The sequence below is a fragment of the Podarcis vaucheri genome (assembly GCF_965113315.1).
Source record: "Podarcis vaucheri genome assembly, chromosome: 8".
Classification (NCBI taxonomy): domain Eukaryota; kingdom Metazoa; phylum Chordata; class Lepidosauria; order Squamata; family Lacertidae; genus Podarcis; species Podarcis vaucheri.
In genome coordinates, this window is record NC_138766.1 from 7233663 (window position 1) to 7252602 (window position 18940).

The 18940-nt window shown below is 48.4% G+C and overlaps 1 protein-coding gene across 3 annotated transcripts in view; it reads right to left on the reverse strand.

Moving 5' to 3' along the window:
- ARAP3 (ArfGAP with RhoGAP domain, ankyrin repeat and PH domain 3) overlaps window positions 1-14387 on the reverse strand; it is a 38762-nt gene extending 24375 nt beyond the window's left edge. The window contains exons 1-8 of one of the 3 annotated variants that reach the window (XM_082234159.1): window positions 14138-14387; window positions 7886-8926; window positions 5306-5361; window positions 4523-4593; window positions 3306-3382; window positions 2447-2698; window positions 1507-1576; window positions 1016-1136 (exon numbers count right to left, since the gene is read on the reverse strand). In XM_082234159.1, coding sequence (XP_082090285.1) covers window positions 1016-1136; window positions 1507-1576; window positions 2447-2698; window positions 3306-3382; window positions 4523-4593; window positions 5306-5361; window positions 7886-8883 — 1645 coding nt within the window. In that variant the 5' untranslated portion in view covers window positions 8884-8926; window positions 14138-14387. Of the gene's footprint in view, window positions 1-1015; window positions 1137-1506; window positions 1577-2446; window positions 2699-3305; window positions 3451-4522; window positions 4594-5305; window positions 5362-7885; window positions 8927-11839; window positions 11987-14137 lie in introns of those variants that run through there. The other 2 variants (XM_082234158.1, XM_082234160.1) reach the window with 2 other exon arrangements.
- Window positions 14388-18940: the final 4553 nt, after the last annotated feature.

Sequence of the window (18940 nt, forward strand, 5' to 3'; positions counted from 1 at the left end):
GCTCCTTCAGGTATACTGGGCTGAGGCCGTTTAGGGCTTTAAAGGTCAGCACCAACACTTTGAATTGTGCTCGGAAATGTACTGGGAGCCAATGCAGGTCTTTAAGGACTGGTGTAATATGGTCTCAACGGCCACTCCCAGTCACCAGTCTGGCTGCCGCATTCTGGATTAGTTGTACTTTCCGGGTCACCTTCAAAGGTAGCCCCACATAGAGCGCATTGAAGTAATCCAAGAGGGAGATAACTAGAGCATGCACCACTCTGGCAAGACAGTCTGCGGGCAGGTAGGGTCTCAGCCTGTGTACCAGATGGAGCTGGTATACAGCTGCCCTGGACACAGAATTGACCTGCACCTCCATGGACAGCTGTGAGTCCAAAATGACTCCCAGGCTATGCATCTGGTTCTTCAGGGGCCCAGTTACCCCATTCAGGACCAGGGAGTCCCCCACACCTGCCCGCCTCCTGTCCCCCAGAAACAGTACTTCTATCTTGTCAGGATTCAATCTCAATCTGTTTGCCGCCATCCATCCTCCAACTGCCTCCAGGCACTCACACAGGACCTTCACTGCCTTCACTGATTCCGATTTCAAAGAGAGGTAGAGCTGGGTATCATCCGCATACTGATGAACACCCAGCCCAAACCCCCTGATGATCTCTCCCAGGGCTGCATGTAGATGTTGAAAAGCATGGGGGAGAGAACAGAACCCTGAGGCACCCCACAAGTGAGAGCCCAGGGGTCTGAACGAATGAATCATGGAAAGCATCCAACCTCTGCTTAAAAAGCTTCAAGGAACTAGTGTCTCCACCTCCTGAGGGAGTCCCTTCCATTGTCAGACAGCTCTTGCTACAGCTACAGGCCGCTCTCCTTCTCTCAACCAAGTCAAGTGAAAAGGGCAAAGTGTGGGCAGTGAACAGGATCACAAGGGTGTGTGTGTGTGTGTGTGTAAGAATATTTGAAACAGATAAAAATAAGAGAGCGGGTGCTCTCTGCTGGGGTTCAAGATGGGATTTCTCACCCTCACTTTCAGCTCTGAAGACAAAGATCCTGTGTTTCGTGACAACTTGGAATTTGTTGTCCTTGGTGGAGCGCACCACATCAATGACAGAGAGGGGAACCAAACCTTTAGGATATGGCTCCTGCAAGAGAAAGGGAGCTCAGTGTTGCCATTTCCCCAATCTAGTTATACCTTATCCTGATCTGGTTTTCCCTCCCCAGCTGGAAGGCAAAAAAACAAAACAAACCAGCTTGGCAACCCGGCTCTTGAAAATAAACAGATGGGTCAAAGGCTCATGCATGGGATGTTGCGGCCCTAAATGGATGGTTGTCTCCCAATGACCCCTCCCACAGCCATGTCTCCTCCACATGCACAGAAAGGCCCACCCTTCCTCAACTGAGCCAGGACTTCCCATTGTCTTCTCCCTTTGGTCCCCCACTGGGGTCTCCCTGAGAACCCCCCCCCAAATGTGCAGCATTTAGCAGCCAGAGTTTCTCTTCTTCTGTTCCCACCTTTTCATTGTTGAAATACATGAGACTTTTCCCGTCAACTCTGACAAAGCGTCGCTGGAAGACGTAGTTCCTGATGGGAATAAAAGGAGAGCCGGCTGAGTCCAGGGCCCTTTATCAGGGGCACCTGTCTGCACTGATAGAGCTTAAGAAAGGCCTCACTCTGGTACCAGCAGGGCTCAGTCCTAGAACTGATTTTAATTGCTTAGTGCAAAAAGATTTCAGCTCTTGAGCAGAAAGCCTCTCAGCTAAGGCTGAAGAGTAAAGGCTGTTTAATGGACTAATCGTACTCCTTTCAGCTGTTCAAAAAATGTGCTTATTACCAAAACCTCAATATATGTGCCTTTCAGAGATAATCTGAACACCTAAAGCCATGTTGCTTGGAAACACATGTGACACCTCCCCATGGTCATCTTCAATGCAATTTGGAGGCAATTTGGAGTACAGAATCAGAGAAAGAGTAAGAACAACAACAACAAAAGCCTCAAATACCCCAAAACAAGTTACATTCCTAATTGGCACTTCATTAAAAATTGCCCTTGCTGATCAATCCACCAAAGACTAAGTCGATCTGTTTACTGATTAAATACTCTGCACATGTGCAGAGTGCATTTCCTTTACAGAGTGATGCAGCGTACTCTCACACGTCAGGGCTTAGAGAAGGACCTCTTGCCCTTCACTTCTGGGTGTGTATAAATCTCAGCATTTCTTCTTCCTGTCCAGGACCTTTCTCTTTACCAAAACAGAACTATCAGTTTTCTGGCAGAGATGTAATTATTGTTTTTGTGTTTGTAGTTACTTCAGCTTGCGTGATTTCTGATGCTTAAATTGTGTGCACTGCTCTAGGCAGTTTATTGGGAAAGAGGCAAATAAATGATTGCAAGTAAGCAAAGAGCCTGTTTCCACACGGGTTTTAACTTGGCCCATTTCCCTTGCCACTTACCCCTGTGGAGACAGCTTGTCCAGCCAGCCGTTGAGCACAGTGACCGAGCGCTCTGACAGCGAGGTATAGCTGGCATAGGGGGAGATGGTTAGGTCCTCTGAAGTCTCATCAGGATACAGGTGGTCAGAGAGTCTGAATGGGGAGCCTTTGGCCCACAGAGCCTCCACTGAAGAGTAGCCCTCGGCCTCATTCTGGGCAATGCGGACTGGCTGCATGGACTGGCTCTTTTCTTCTATCTTGGTATTTCTGCTCCTGAAAGAAAGACGTCAGATCTGTTTCTTGAAGCATGGACAGCCCTTCAGCTATAAAACCAATTCCGTTCTCTCCCACAGCAGTTGGTAGCAAGAAGGGCAATCCTGTTTCCCCCTGGGGAAAACCATTCTTTAGCGCTCAACTGGAGCAAATGGAAATCATATATTCTGCAGATTGCCATTTGTTCCGATTCAAAGGTAAAGAGCAAGTTTTCCCTGGGAAAGGAGTGGGGCAAGGGGAAAACCACTCAGACTCGTACCTAGAAAGTGCGGGACAAGCAAAAAACTGCCCAGAGCCTTGCTTTCTAGGCACAGGACAAGCGGAAGTGTGGACAAGCCCTGAGTGATGGCCTGTGAGTCCCTCTCTGCTTCACGTGAAAGATGGGCAACCACTAGTAGTGCTGAACCAGATCACCACCCGGTGGAAGCCCATGCCCAGACTTACTCTGCACTGTCTAGTCTGGTGAACTTCTTTGCAGACTGCACCAATGAGATGTCATCTTCTGAGATATTTCCCAGTGTGTCCCTGCCCCCCCTTTCAGCTTATTTTTAACACTGGTGAAAAAGAGTTGAGAGGTAGGGAAAGAATAGTAGCTAAAACCACTTACACGGGCCTTTCTTCTCCCTGGTTTGGTGCACATTCTGGCAACTCTTCGTATTCCTGCCACTCAAGGGATCCTGCAGCCTGGAAGAAGATTCTCATTGAATGTTTAGGAGACAAAGGTAGTTCTTCTTTCCTTTCCTTTTCTTTGCCTGCTGAAAGACAAGCTCCAGAAGTCTATGCCCTGTGTACAAATTGATGCACACCAAGCTGCCAGGTTGGATCAGATCAAAAGACCAATCTAACCTAGTTTTAGGTTTCCAGCAGTGGCTACCCAGACGCCTTGAGAAAGCTCACAATCAGGGCAGGAAGGTATTGGCCACCTTTGGCTGTCTGTCGGGAGTGCTAAGCTGTGCCTCCAGCTATGCTAGACCTTATGTGCTTTTGGACATAAGCTCCATTATTACAGAACTTTGGGAGCCTCCAGAGGATCTCCTTCCAAGGGAAACCAAATCCCGGTTAAGTGCTGTGTGCCTGGAGCATCTCATTGCTCAGAAAAGTGGGGGTGAACATAGAAAGTGGGGTGCCATACTAGGCCTCTGGCATCCCCCTAAGCACTTCTGAGGTGTAATGAGCTGCTGCTTCGATCATGGCTGATGTTTTTGTGCTTGTTATTAATCATCTTCTAAGCCACCATCTCAAGGCAATTTACACGTAGGATAATTAAAAACACTTCAAAACAAAGCAGCAAATACATTTTAAACAAGACTAAAACTTTAACAAGTGGACCCTTGCGGCCCATTTATCCAGCTGAGATAACCTGTTGGAACAAAAATGTATTCAACTGCTTTCTCGAAAGTGCAGATCAGGGGTGCCTGTTGCATCACAACAGGAATGCTGTTCCACAGGACAGGCAGCCACACTAAAAGCCCCGCTCGTAGTTACTGTGGAGTAGGCTTCTGAGATCTCTGGAACTTGCAGGAGAAACTCTCCTGTGATCTACTGGGTGTATAGGGGATAAGCAGTGGCGTAGCGTGGGTTGTCAGCACCCGGGGCAAGGCAAGTAATTTGCGCCCCCTAACCCGTGGATTTGCGCCCCCTAACCCTAACCCCCAGATGTTGCGCCCGGTGCGGCCGGCCCCCCTGCACCCCCCACGCTACGCCACTGGGGATAAGGTGGACTCTTGAATTAGCAGAACTGAGCCTGAGCAGGAATCAATGCAAAGCATTCTCATTGGCTTTCACACTCCTTGCCCCTTACTCCATATTTGCATATCTCCTCACCTGCTCCTGGGCAGGCCACCATTGCCCAAACATGCTCTCGCAGTAGGGACTGATGGAGTCCTCAACAGGTCCTGTGGGGAAACAAAAGCTGAAATGTCAGGAGGGCTGAAGTGGCAGAAAGAAAAGCCCCCACTGGTCTCTTGTCTCTCAAGAGGGCCAAAACAGATGAGATGCAGGAGATTTTTGGATCCCACATGTTTGTTACTACCCGGGTGGAATCTACACACATATTAAAAAACGTGAAAATGCTTTTTTAAAAAACGTTTTGAAAAATACGCCATCTAGTGCCACATTTGTATAATGCACTTTACAACACACTTAAAATGTTTTTATTTGCAGCTGTATAGCTGAGTCCCCTGAATAAAAAGGACCCTTCCCCCAATCTTAATCCACCCTCCAACTGCTATTTGTCTCACAGTGCAAAACACACACATGTAGCAGCTTTTACAATGGGGATTTATATTCTTCCTTCTTCACCGCGGCTGTTCCAAACAAATTCAGAGCCTCTTGTGTCTTGTCTGTTCTGGGCCTTGTGTTTAGCATTTCTCAGGTGGGCTCTGAACTCCTAGACTCCTGTGCCCATGCAGGCTAAACACAGCCAGTTCCCCTAGGAAGTGTGCATAGACCCTGTGCAGCTTTCAGATTTAGGAGCATATGGAACCCAAACAAACATTGACTCTCACAGTGTCCACCCCCCCTCATTGGCTCCTATGTCTGATGTGGTTCTCGTTCTTCCCATGTAGCAATAGCTAAGTGGACAAAGGATGCTGTTGTCACTCTCACCTGATCTGTTATCAAGTCCCTGTGGAGGATGATCTAGGCAGAGCTGTCCCAAGGACCTGCAAGAATGGAGCAGAGATATAAATCCAGGAGGGATGCCATGTTACAGATCTCCTTTGCACTTTGCTCACAGGCACTCCTGGATAATTCATCCTTTTCATCCTACCACCTAGCCAAGTAGCCAGGCATCATATTCAAAACTATCGCACCTGCCAACCACTTCCACAGCAACATTCCCTCTACTCTACAGCCAGCCATGTAGTTTGTGGTTTTATTTGTTTATATCAGGGATGCGTCAACCATTTTGGCTCCATGTACCAGAACCTCATAAGGATTTGCCTCGCCCGACAAAAGTGACAGGGTGGATGGGTCTGCCCATCAAGTGACATCACAAATGACGTCTGGTGCTTTGAAGTCCCAGAGTCAGAACTTCAAAGCACCTTGAAGGCAGTGATGCAAGGCTAAAAGTGTGGTTTTGACCTCCCTTTTAGGAGTGCGTTGCTGATTGTGAGGTACTTTGAATTCTAAAGCCCAGCCAAACTGAGTATGTTTGGGTGGGTAAGAGGGCCCTGCAGGGAGATCTCGCAACATACCCAGCTCAGGCTGGGTTGATCTCCATTCACACCAGCTAATGTGTGTGTGTGTGTGGGGGGGGGAGGTCTATCCTGCTTAGCGCTGGACAGCGCAGGGCTGCTTCAAAGATCAGCACTGGGAGGATGAAAACACTTCTCTCTCCAAATACTGTTCTTTGAAGCACACGCAGCCAAAGCAACCAGTAATGGAAGCTGCTTTCCCCGCCTGGAACAAGGCATGCTATTGCCATGCGTCTTCTGGCAGGTGGGTGGTAGTGAGGCTTGCTCCGATGGAGGAACCATCGGGAGACCACTTCAAGCTCCCAATTTATGTATAATGCCGGGTGCAAGGTGGGGGTGGGGCAGCATAGCTTCTCCAAAATGTCCTAGAGCAGGCTTCCTCAACCTCGGCCCTCCAGATGTTTTGAGACTACAATTCCCATCATCCCTGACCACTGGTCCTGCTAGCTAGGGATCATGGGAGTTGTACGCCAAAAACATCTGGAGGGCCGAGGTTGAGGAAGCCTATTCTAGAGGGTCAAATGGGGAAGTCTGGAGCCCAAGCTAGGCCCATGGGTCAGGGGTTCCCCACCCCTGAATTTTATGCTGCTGTAATCAGACAAAGTGCTTAACACAATATATCAGTAATGTGTCTGTCTGTGTGTGCTCCATCTTTCAGAGTGCACTGCTCTCATACAGCAAATAATAATAATAATAATAATAATAATAATAATAATAATAATTTATTATTTATATCCCGCCCATTTGGCTGGGTTTCCCCAGTCACTCTGAGCAGCTCCCAACACTATGTATGTGTGTGTGTATATATATATATATATATATATATATATATATATATATATATACACACACACACACACACACACACACGATCAAACATTAAAAACTTCCCTAAACAGAGCTACCTTCAGCTGTCTTCTAAAAGTCAGATAGTTGTTTATTTCCTTGACATTTGATGGGAGGGCGTTCCACAGGGCAGGCGCCTCTACTGAGAAGGCCTTCTGCCTGGTTTCCTGTAAGCTCACTTCTCACAGGGAGAGAACCGCCAGAAGGCCCTCAGCGCTGGACCTCAGTGTCTGGGCAGAATGATGGGGGTGGAGAATCTCCTTCGGGTATACTGGGCCGAGGCCATTTAGGGCTTTCAAGGTCAGCACCAACACTTTGCCTCCCAGTCCGTTTCCGAGCACAATTTAATGTAGGTCTTTCAGGACTGGGGTTATATGTTCTTGGCAGCCGTTCCCAGTCACCAGTCTAGCTGCCACATTCTGGATTTGTCATGGTCACTGTTAAGTTTGACCTATTTCTCTTTTTATGTATTAACTTTATTTAAGACTTTGCCTGGATCTGGCTGACAGTATAATTGGGTTTCATTTTAGATTTTTAGGAGTGAAGCTGTCCTCAAGAGTTAGCACCACTGAACCAGGCCTGGCAACCACATTCATGAGAAGTGTGAAGCCCTGCAGTGTGAACTTGCAAGTAAACCCCTAAAACTCTAAAACTCACTGCAACTCTTAAAGGACACATTTGTAACATCCCCACCTGCCCCTGATCCCTAGAGCTGCCCTGGCATGCCTCACACTGACTGTGGAGCAAAATGTCAGTGTTCCCCCCCCCCCCCAGGATGCGAATTAGCCTAGGTTCCATGCCATCCTATCACCCAAGATGAGGGCTAAATGGGACTAGCTTCCCTTGGCATACTAGGTAGTGCAGTTGTGGGACGCTGTTCCTCAGGAATGTACAAATGCATTCTCAGAGCCATGAAAAGGCCTTTGTTCCAGCCCACATACTCCCTAGCCTTGTGCATCACTTAAGGCAGGCTGGCTGGCTGGCTGCAAGGTCCAGCAGGGATCCAGTCACCAACTCCAAAGGACTGGGGTGCAGAACTAATTATCTGCAACTGCCACAACCAAATGACCCCACTCCTATTTTACCTGAGACCTTTCTGTTGGTTTCCTGAAAGAGCACTGCTAGGAAAGGCATAGATACTCACTTGGCATTCTCCATGGTCACAGTCCCATTTTGCTTGACCAGGTCAGAAGGCTGACTCCTCACAGTTTCCTTCGCCTCCATGCTTTTCACTGGCAAGGGCACAGTGACATCTGACACAGACTCTTTCTGCTCCTCTGGGGAGGCTGACTTGGTGAGGGCAGAAGGAAGCAGTCTCGACTCCGTTGGACTGACGGTGCCCTCAGGCTGGCTCTTGAAGGTGGATGAGGAGGTGAGTTCATTCACACTCCTGACCTCCCCACTCATGCCGCTCTCAGGAGCAAAACACTGCAGCGCATATTCCAAGTGGCCCTCCCTTGTTCTACTCTGAGGTGGCAGGGTGACCCCTTGGACTTTGTCTCCTGGCCCTGCCTGGTGCTTTGGACTGAACTCAAGCCTCTCAGCATCCGTGGTACTTTCCCCTGGATCAAATCCCTCCAGAATAATAAATGTTCTTAGAGGTTGTTCAGAGCAAGACGTGGGATTGCAGACTGGTGTTTGTGCCAATGAGACTTTCTCTGGCTTGGCTGCTTGGTGCGCGCGAGGAAACAACGTCCTGGGTTTGGGCACTGGCTTGGTCACAGGAGGCGTCGGTTCCTTGTTCAACCGTGGATGCTGACTGTTGTCTTCAGGGTCAAGATCAACCCCAAGGCTGGGAATAGTTTCCACCAAGACTTCTTTCTTTGTGCCCACTTCATTCTTCTCTGCCGCATTAGTCCCATCCAGAGAATCTACACACTTGCCAGACCTGTCACGAGCATCTCCTGCCATGTGCCCACTTCTGTCCCTCACAAGCAGTCGAGTTTGTTGCACTAAATTCAGAATCCTTTTGCGGTGCCCAGTAGCAGTGATGCCAAGTTTCTGCAGGTCCTCCTTACTGAGAGAGATCACATCTTTCACGGAGCTATATCCTTGTTTCTTGAAGGTATCCCAGTATCTCTCCAGGTGGATGAGGGCCAGCCAGTCTGCAATGTCAGAGTCCACAGAGCACTGGTGGTGCATGTCCCCTTGGCAAGGGAGGAGAGAGCTTTTTTCAGCCTACCACCTGAGGGAAAGGAAAGAAAGCAATTAAAAACCTGGCACAGAAAGGCAGCAGAACATCTCCCCTGGAACTGGGAGGAATGGAGAAGAGCTAAGTCTATGGGAATCCTTGGCTTGCCTCATGCACCCCCATCCTTGTGTTCAATTTGTGCAGATAAAAAGGCTCAGGGGTTCATATACCTTGAGATTAATTCAGCAGCATAAAATTGTCTTTCCTGTAGTCTGGCTTCCTTGGTGCTCATAACTTTCATGCTAAAGTTTTGCCTAGACAAAAGCTCCCAGAGAACAGCAATGGCCTCACATGGAAAACCTGCCCCCCCCCCACTTTCTCAGGAAGATGGGGCTGACAGACTTCTGTCACACAAAACTTGGCTCTGCACAAAGTCATGACATTGGGCTGATATGCAGTTTCTGCGGGTCCTGAGAAGTCAGCCCTTGCTTGCTCTTGTGCTGCTGTCTCTGTGAGAGTGCCAGCAGAGCATTCAGAACCCTGTCCTCTGTGCGGGAAGATGGAGGCCCACCCCAGAGTGAAACAACTGGATTGTGGCTGGAGTGAGATTCTGCCGGGGTGACCAATATGGGGAGGGGTTTGTGACTGGAAAGGCACTGCTGTAATCTGCCTGACTGCTGGCTAAGGGCATGAGAGAGGTCACCAAACTGTGAGTCACACACAGCAAGGGCCTCCTTCACACAGCCTGTCTGCCAGCAACTAAGACAGCGTCCAGCCTGCTAGGCAGACTCAGGATGGGAGGGTCATCCCCCCCCCCGTTTTGCAGAAGCCCTTCTTGCTATCGGCTCAGAAATCTCTCTGGTTTCTGCAAATAGATGGAGACCAATGACTTTCCTTTGCGCGTGCTGGTCTTTACAAAAATTCAGTCTAAATCCGGAACTGGCAAGTCTCACTCCTGGGCAATCCACACTCCTGATTAATCATCGTTCTTGCAAAATGAATTAAAATAATATATTTCTTACTTATTTCCCTGACTCCCAAGTCTTGTGTTCATTTGATTTCCCTTAGTTGTTTAATTCAGTTTCACATCATGGTGCTATGTAGAAGGTGAAATATGGGAGCTTTGCCATGGCTTATTCTGGAAGGGCAGATGCCTCAGACCACAAGACGCACCAATAGGGGATCCTAACCAGTCAGATCCTAACCAAATGTCACATGCAAAGGGGTGCAACGAAAGCACAACAGCTGCTTTTCCCTAGGAGGGAAGCTGTGGGAAGAGAAGATTTGGAATGGAGAAGTGGCAGAAGCAGTGGGGGATGGGATGCCTATTTCTCCATTCACATTCTTTTCAGCACAAAACCGTCCCCAGCTGCTCCCCCTGGGTCCCATATTCATTTCTAAAATGTTATATGCTGCTATTATACCAGGTTTTTCATCCCCACCCTCATCCCAAAACTTTGAGACAGCATCTCCAAACATGTTTCAAACACTGCAAAAGGCAAAGTGGCTTCTGGTGAGCTCTCTCTCGCTCTCTGTGTTATATTGCTGTCAGGATTGGAGGTGGTATACCTCTGAAAACCAGTTGCAGGAGACCATGAGCAGGAGAGTTTTGTTGTACGCACTGCCTGCAAGTGGGCCTTCCCATAGGCACCAGGACATGGTGAGGACAGAATCCTGGACTAGATAGGCCTTTAGTTTGATCTAGGACTCTTATGAAAGAGAGAAAGAGATGCGGAGCAGAGATATGGTGGGTAGAAAAGAGTTAAATGCCATCTCCCTCCCACCCTTGGCTTCTCAACTCCAAATCCCACTCGAAAACCTGCATTTCTTTCGGAAAAGCAACCATCGGACATTTGTGCAGATGCATGCAGCTGTATGTAGTTCTACCCTAATTTAGAAACTTTTTAAGAAGTTTGGGCCAATTCACGGAGGGTAGGTCTGTCAACTGTGATTAGCTATGATCTCTAAATGGAACTTATAAGTTCAGAAACAGTGTACCCGTGAATACCAGGTAGTGGAGGGAGGCAGTGGCTGGGGCGGGGGGCAAACAGAGTCTATGTCACCTTCATGCCTTGTTTGTGAGCTTCCTGAAGGATTCTCACTGCCCACTGTTGGAAACAGAATGCTGGAATATTTGGATCTTGATCTAATCGAGCAAGAGAACCCCCATGTTCTGAAAACAGGGATGGTCTTATTTCAGCATTTTAAAAAACACACTGAATTTACTCAGGTATTCTCCTTCCTAAATTAGGTGCCCAATAGCAAATGCTTTCTGGGCACTGTGCAAAAATCTTGGAATAGGAAAGATTCCCAACAGTCAATCAACACGTGCTTAATTTACAAAGAAAGGATGCATACTTGTGATCTGTATCTAATCTGCATTAAATGATCCCAGGTACACTCTTTTGCTTAAGAAACACAAATGTCTTACTGAACCAGACCACGTTCTACTTTGTAAGAACGGCAGCAGCTGCTGGAGGGACCACAGTCTGTCTCCTGCTCACAGCCATTCTCAGGGATGTGGCCATATCACTTGGTTGGGTGCAAATCACTTTGTGTTCAAGAAATAAATAAAATGTTTATTGAAAAGAATTAATCAGAACTTGTATTTCTCCCCAGCATTATGTATATCAAAAATACTTGGCCTATATACCTGGCACTTCCCTTTCAAGGAGCTCCTCTTCCATTACGCTGCTGTGAAATGTCTCGTGCCTCTGGGAGCCTGCGGGTGATGGGAGCTGAGGCAGAGCTGCTTGCTTAGAGCTACCCAGCACATTCATGGTACGTGCAAGATCTGAAGCTGGGAGCTTCTGGTGGTCTCTTAGCCATGGCTGTGTATCGGCTCCACAATGCGCCTTTGGCAGCTCTCCTGACTCACTCCCATCCCCAGTTAGGAAAGTTTTCGCCCATGCAACTGCTACAGAAACTACTCTGGATTAAACTACTGTAATTCCGGCAATGGCTTACCTGTTCTCACCCCCCTCTTCACTCATCGTGGGTGCAGCGGCTGGTGCCACAGGAGGGCTATAAGGTATCCTTAGGAGTCTTGCTTGTAAAGCATCCCAGGCTGAATGTTTTTTCCATGGATCTAGCTGCTGCACATTACACCACTTTGCGCTCACTGAGCCTCCCCCCCCCCCAGTTGTCCCATTTCCTCTCATTGTTCAGTGCAGGCTTCCTTCCTGTTGCTCTCTCCAACCCGCCCCCAAACAGGAATTACTTCAGCCATGCACGAGGAGTGCATATTTGTGCATAGGCCAATGGCACTGTGCATGCAGGTAGCTTGTTCATTCTACTTGGCATGAAATGTGTGCATGTACTTCTCCAGATGTCAAAGTCCTGAGGTGGTAAACCTGTGTCTGAGCTGCACTGCTTCGTATTGTGTGAGTGCATGCGCATGTGGGTGAGGTGGGGTCTCAACTGACCAAATGTTTCTTTTTGTATATATTAAATTTCCTGCACATAGAAAACTGGATGTCAGAGAGAAGGATATTAGCCATTGACAGGCTAATTTTTGATACGGAGAGATTTTTGTTGTTGTCAGCATCCATCTGCCTTGATGAGACAGTGGAGTGTGCCTCTAGAGGTGAAGTCAAACCACTGCATTGCAGCAGTGAAGTGGGCTGCCCAGATGACAAGACCACACTTTTGGCCTTGCTGATGTGGTCCAAAGGAAAGCAGACCAAGACATTTGGTACCAGCTTGGCTGGTTGCCGGATGGAGGCATCCAAGATGCCATCCAGCTGCCTTAGGGACCCCACTCCAGATTTGTGTATGGTTTAACCTTTTCTTCTCCCAAATATGTCCTGCAAGGCAGCTGAGGTTTGGGATCAGGGGTTTCCCTCTCCTAGATGGGCTACCTTGATGGGCTCCATCTGCCCTTCACTTCCCTCTACGGCAGGCATGTCCAAAGTCTGTTTCAGGGGCCTAATCCGGCCTGCTGGTTGATTTAATTCAGCCCCTATGGCAGTTTATTTCCTGGGGTAAAATCCCAAAAAACCCTCAACAACTTCAATTGTAGTTGGCTCTTTGGTCGGCCCTCACAGCCCTTCACTTCATCAAATCTGGCCCTCTTTGAAAAAAGTTTGGACATCACTGCCTACGGAAAATGCAGAAACCACCTTCTGGACCATTGGACTCATTCTTGGTCCCACCCACTCAATCCGCTGGAGCCTGTCTTTGCATGCAGGGGAAGTCCCTCACTTACTGAGAGTTTGAGTTTTCGGCTACGCACACCTGGTTTAACCAGCCAGCATATACAGTGGTACCTCGGGTTACATACGCTTCAGGTTACAGACTCCGCTAACCCAGAAATAGTACCTTGGGTTAAGAACTTTGCTTCAGGATGAGAACAGGAATTGAGCAGCGGTGGCGTGGCGGCAGGAGGAGGCCCCATTAGCTAAAGTGGTACCTCAGGTTAAGAATAGTTTCAGGTTAAGAATGGACCTCCAGAACAAATTAAGTTCTTAACCCGAGGTACCACTGTAGCACAAAAAACCATCAATAAAAAGTACAAAAAGCATTGACTTAAAAGGTACATGCTTTGTATGGAGAAAGTATTTGATCATGTAAGTCCACTCCACCTGCAATTTGCTGCAGCAGAGCTAAGACACAGGTTTACGACCTTAGTAAGAACTGTGCCTGATCCTTCACACCAGGTATTATACAGGTGTGCTGTCATGTGAGTCAGCACACACCATTGCGTGCAAGTCTGTATATAAGGAAATGAGAGGAAGCAGGGTTTGCCGCAGTCGAAAGGCAAATGGTCTGAGACCTCTCAAACACAACAAAGTCCAAACAAAGATGACAGGAAAAGCTGAGTGCCCAGTTGTTCCAAGGAGTAAGGAGGAGGAGGCAACATGGTGTACATCACTGCACCCAAGTGAGCGGGTTGGGGAATCCAGGGAGCAGCAGGGTCTCAAGTCATCACAATCCGCACTGTATTCATTCCGCACTTAACTTAAATCAAAACTCTGCAGTCAGTATATCCTATTCGATTAACAAAAAGGTCACGGCAAAGGTTTTTAATCAGCCGGCTGCCAAGTTTACAACTGGGCTGGTGAATGTGTACACTGCATACGGGTTCATTGCTAACAGTGCCATTGATGTTGGCTTCCTTGGAAATACAGTAACTCCGAGGGCTCGCTCCGCGAAAACTGCCTTTAGCGGCCTCAGGTACCGGTAATCTAAGCCCAGCAATCAGCCAGAAAGAACGTGTGAAGTAGTCATTGAAATAACATTGGTCCCCATCCCCCCTACGCTTACCTCTTTGGCTAAAAGAAAAGTTAGCGTCTCCCTGTGGGGCGGGGAGGAACTCGGCCGGAAACCTTGCAGAGCCGCTGCCAGCCAGTGTGGGCAGCGCTGGGCGAGATGGGCCAGTGGCGCAGCGCCGCTTCCGAAGTCCCCGCGTCCGCACCAGAAGTTGAACCTCGCGCCCCGCGCCGGGTCAGGACTGGCCGGGAGCCAAGGCTCCCTCCCTCGGTGGCGCCCGCCTGCTTTGAGCCGCGTCTCCCCTGCCCCTGCAGACCCGCCGCCGGCAGGATCGCCCTCTCCGCGCAGCGCAGCAGAGGCGCCTCCGCCTGCCTCCTCGGGGCTGTGCAACTCGCGGGCCGGACGGAACCCTCCCTGGCCCTGCTCTGGCCCCGCGCTCGGCCCGCCCCGCGAACCTCCGCCTTCGCTGCCCTGGTGGCCGGAGCGGCTGCGGGAGAAGCCGGCATTCGTGGCCGGGATTGGGGCGGACCAGGGGCAGCTCTGCCGGCAGCGACGGAAGAAAGGGGTCGTGCGCGGGTGGGCAGGGCGCCGCTCCCCCCGCTCAGGGATCCCCGGCCCTTGGAGCCCGGCGGTCTAGGAAGGAATTGGGCCGAAGAAGAAAAAATGTCTTTAAAAATAATAATAAAGTAGTGAGTTACGCACGGGCTTGAATTCTGCCGGAGGGGTCACTCTTAGGCATGCCCCCCAAGTAGCCATAGCTGCAGTGGCGTAGCGTGGGGGGTGCAGGGGGGGCCGCCGCACTGGGCGCAACATCTGGGGGTTAGGGTTAGGGGGCACAAATCCATGGGTTAGGGGGCGCAAATTACTTGCCTTGCCCCGGGTGCTGACAACCCACGCTACGCCACTGCATAGCTGCCCCGTACGGACTGGATAGGAGGAGTAACCTGCAAATCAGCCCATTCGTACGTAGAGTTAGCACACCAGTGATAAGTGTGCATGCGATATTGGCATGGTCATCCAGCCTGCAAATGGATCCACTCACATGGTGCTGTGCCATCTATATGCACACTTACATACGGACAAGCCCAAGGCTGCCCTATGCCCACTTTCAGCCCACGATTTCTTTCTGGAGTGCTTGGCATACAGGAAGATTGACTACTCGGAGAGACAATGCCCCTGTGACTCGGGACAAATAGAAACAGTAGAGTATGTCCTTCTCCAGTGAGCCTATCACAGAGGCATTCGTATTATCCTGATTTCCCCACTACTTCATAAGTACCCAGGGCACACAGGGCAATTCTATACCTCCCTGCTGCACTCAGGTACCAGTCCTCGCAACAACATACAATGTTGCTAGATTCTGCACGGCAGTGCTCAAAATTCGTTGGAGGATGATCTGCGCCAAAACCCAGATTTAATGAACATATGAGTGCTCTGTAAATTGATAGTTAAAGTCTTTCATATATCAACCGTATTCTTTCAGCTTTTTAAAAATTCTTATAGACTTTTATATTCACCTTCTGTTTTAGTACCTTTTAGCTTTCCAAAACGCTTTTCAGATTTTAAATGACTGTATCCCACCCTTTTATGCTGGTCTAAGACCGTAATAAAGATTTGTATTGTACTGGAGTGCTCAGATCCTCTCAGAATCACAGAGATGTTCTCAGAAGCATCACCTGGTCATATCTCTAGACCAGGGCTCAGCAACTTTTTCAGCAGGGGGCCGGTCCACTGTCCCTTGGATTATATTTTTTTTTTGGGGGGGGGAATGAATGAATTCCTATGCCCCACAAATAACCCAGAGATGCATTTTAAATAAAAGCACACATTCTACTCATGTAAAAACACGTTGATTCCTGGACTGTCCGCGGGCTGAATTTAGAAGGTGATTGGGCCAGATCCGGCCCCTGGGCCTTAGTTCACCTACCCATGCTCTAGACCAAGCTCCAGCTGTGATGTAGAAATCTTCTATTCCAAGAGCTGCAAGGCCACTCCCTTGTTGTGCAGAAGTTACATCTGTCCCCGATTTACCTAATCCTTACAGTGAAACTGATTATGGTCCTTACGGTTTTAAATTTATACAGGTTTATTGAGGCCGAGATAGGATAGCTGTAGCAATGCAGTCTGCTCTGTACTGTTAGGATTGCCGGGGATTAGTAAGCAACAACCCTGCAATGAGTCAAGTGTTAATACTGCAGGTCAGAGGTGGGGCTGAGGCTAGTTTGGATGCCCCAAACAAAACATCCTGTGGGTTGCAGCAAAGGCTAATCTACATAATTTGCCCCTTCAGCCACCATCCAGGTCAAATTCAGTGCTAAATTGCACACAAAAGCCTTCCATGCAGATGCACTTTAAAGTATTTTAAAACTCAGAAAAATTATTATTTTTGGAATGAAATTGGATGTGAGCTGTGGAAGAGTAGGAACTCATCTCTTTGCTGGTACGATGTCTATCAGTGGGATCTGGATCTGAACGAATGGTAGATGGGTTTAGCTAATCTCAGGCCTAGCAGCAACTTCCTATTTCCTTTCCAACCAATCTCAGGACACTGGGAGGCTCCCTGAGTCACAGGCCAAACAGGAAAGCTCCCCAGCTGTATTTAGTGGGACCCCTCCTCCATTCCTGAGCCACCTCATTTCCTGGATGTTTTTGCTGGGTCTCTGAAAAAGGATTGTCTTGCCTTCCCTACTCCTACTGGAAGAGTGCTGCTGTTAACCACCAACTAAACTGAACTGGGCCAAAATCCTAAATCAAGAAGTTGTCTCAAAATCTGTGCTGTTGTAGTATTCTGCATATCAGCGAGTAGGGGGGTTGGTTTCGCTTCCTTAGCTTTCTATATACATCAGCTTTCTCTATACAGTGAGATTTTTTCCTAGCAGAGAATGAATGTTGGACTCTGACAGGAAAAAGATGTTCCTATTCCCCTCACCCTCACACGGAAGCTGTGCCTTTAAAGAATAACTTGAAACTGATTCACACTGAATGAATATTAATTCTTCATGCTAACATAATTTGCTGTCTGCATCTGATCTGGGAAGGTCCCTTAAATGGGGAAGCACAGATAATTCCTTGTTTCTGAGTCTAGAAATCCAGTTCTGATTTGCTACTTACGAGACTGGTGAGTCATGACTATGATTCTGAGCCAGTGTGGGAGGAGATTGCATGAAGGCCTTCTTCACCACCACGGTTCGTGGCCCTGGTGGTGACTTGCTTCTCCAGTGCTCTTCAGTCAGCTGGAGTTGTGCTACCTCTCTGATCTCTTTCCGCCTTCTCGCTCTCTCTCACCCCCTTTAGGAAAGTGGTAGATCATCAACCTTGCAAGCAGAAGGTTTCTGTTTCAATTCCCAATGGCATCTGCAGGTAGGGCTGGGAGAAGCTCATGCCTGAAACCCTGGAAAGCGGCTGCCAGTCAGTGCAGACAATACTGAGCAAAATGGACCCATGGTCTGACTCACTACAAAGCAGCTCCCTATGTTCCTGTGTTGTTCATGTGTCACATTCCACCTTATAGCACTTTACAGAAGCAGCAAGTTAAAATTCCTACTCTTAACACAAGAACTTTGCTTATCAAGGTTGACAAAAGGTTGCCTTGTGTGTGTTTTGCTGAGAGCTGTTAAACTGCACATGCTGAGAGTGTTGCTTCTTGCTGTTGTATGTTTGTATCACAGAGCGGATGGCGCTGTGGTCTAAACCACCGAGCCTCTTGGGCTTGCAGATTGGTGCTCTGCCCCAGATTCTGCCAACCTAGCAGTTCGAAAGCACACCAGTTCAAGTAGATAAATACATACCAGTGCGGTGGGAAGGTAAAAGGCATTTCCATGCACTCTGGCTTCCATCACGGTGTCCCATTGCACCAGAAGCGGTTTAGTCATGCTGGCCACATGAACCGGAAAAGCTGTCTATGGACAAATGCCGGCTCCCTTGGCCTGAAAAGTGAGATGAGCGCCACACCCCATACAGTGGTACCTCAGTTTACAAACGCTTCAGGTTACATATGCTTCAGGTTACATACTACACTAATCCAGAAATAGTACCTCAGGTTAAGAACTTTGCTTCAGGATGAGAACAGAAATTGTGCGGCGGCAGCACAGCGGCAGCAGGAGGCCCCATTAGGTAAAGTGGTGCTTCAGGTTAAGAACAGTTTCAGGTTAAGAACAGACCTCCAGAACAAATTAAGTTCTTAACCCGAGGTACCACTGTAGTCGCTTTTGACTGGACTTAACTGTCCAGGGGTCCTTTACCTTTACCTTTTTATTTTTTGTTTGTATCATGCTTTAACTGCTGGGATCTCAAGGAGTATAATTGTCTTCCTTTGCCCATTTTTTATCTTTACAACAGCCCTGTGAGGTGGCCTCAGCTGAGAGTTCATAGTTCAGATAGCAAAGTTTGAAACTGCACATACTTACAATATTTTTTCCTTGTTGTTGTCTATCAATTTGTCAGGGTTGGCCAACTTTTTATTATTATTATTGTTTTCGTATCTTGCAGTAGGTAACAGAATTATAAAATGTTGTATTTAAAACAAGGGGGGCTGCTTTTCTGGGATTGTACAGGTTTGTTTTTCTTTACACAATCTGTGAATGGCATTATGTATTTGTATGTGACTTTTCCTTCCAAGAGTTCATGGTCATGTGCATCTACCCTGCCCTTCCCATTTGCAACAGCCCATATGTGAGGTAGGCCAGGCTAAATTAATATATGTGCATAACTAGCAGCTTTTGCTAATAGATTACAGAGGGAGGAATGCAGGGGCCCCAATCCACACACAGTGTACCAGGCCCAAGTTATCCCATTGGCATCTGTGGCTTAGCATTATGTGTGAAGGCCACCTCCCAGCCATCCTGGGTCCTGTGCCGC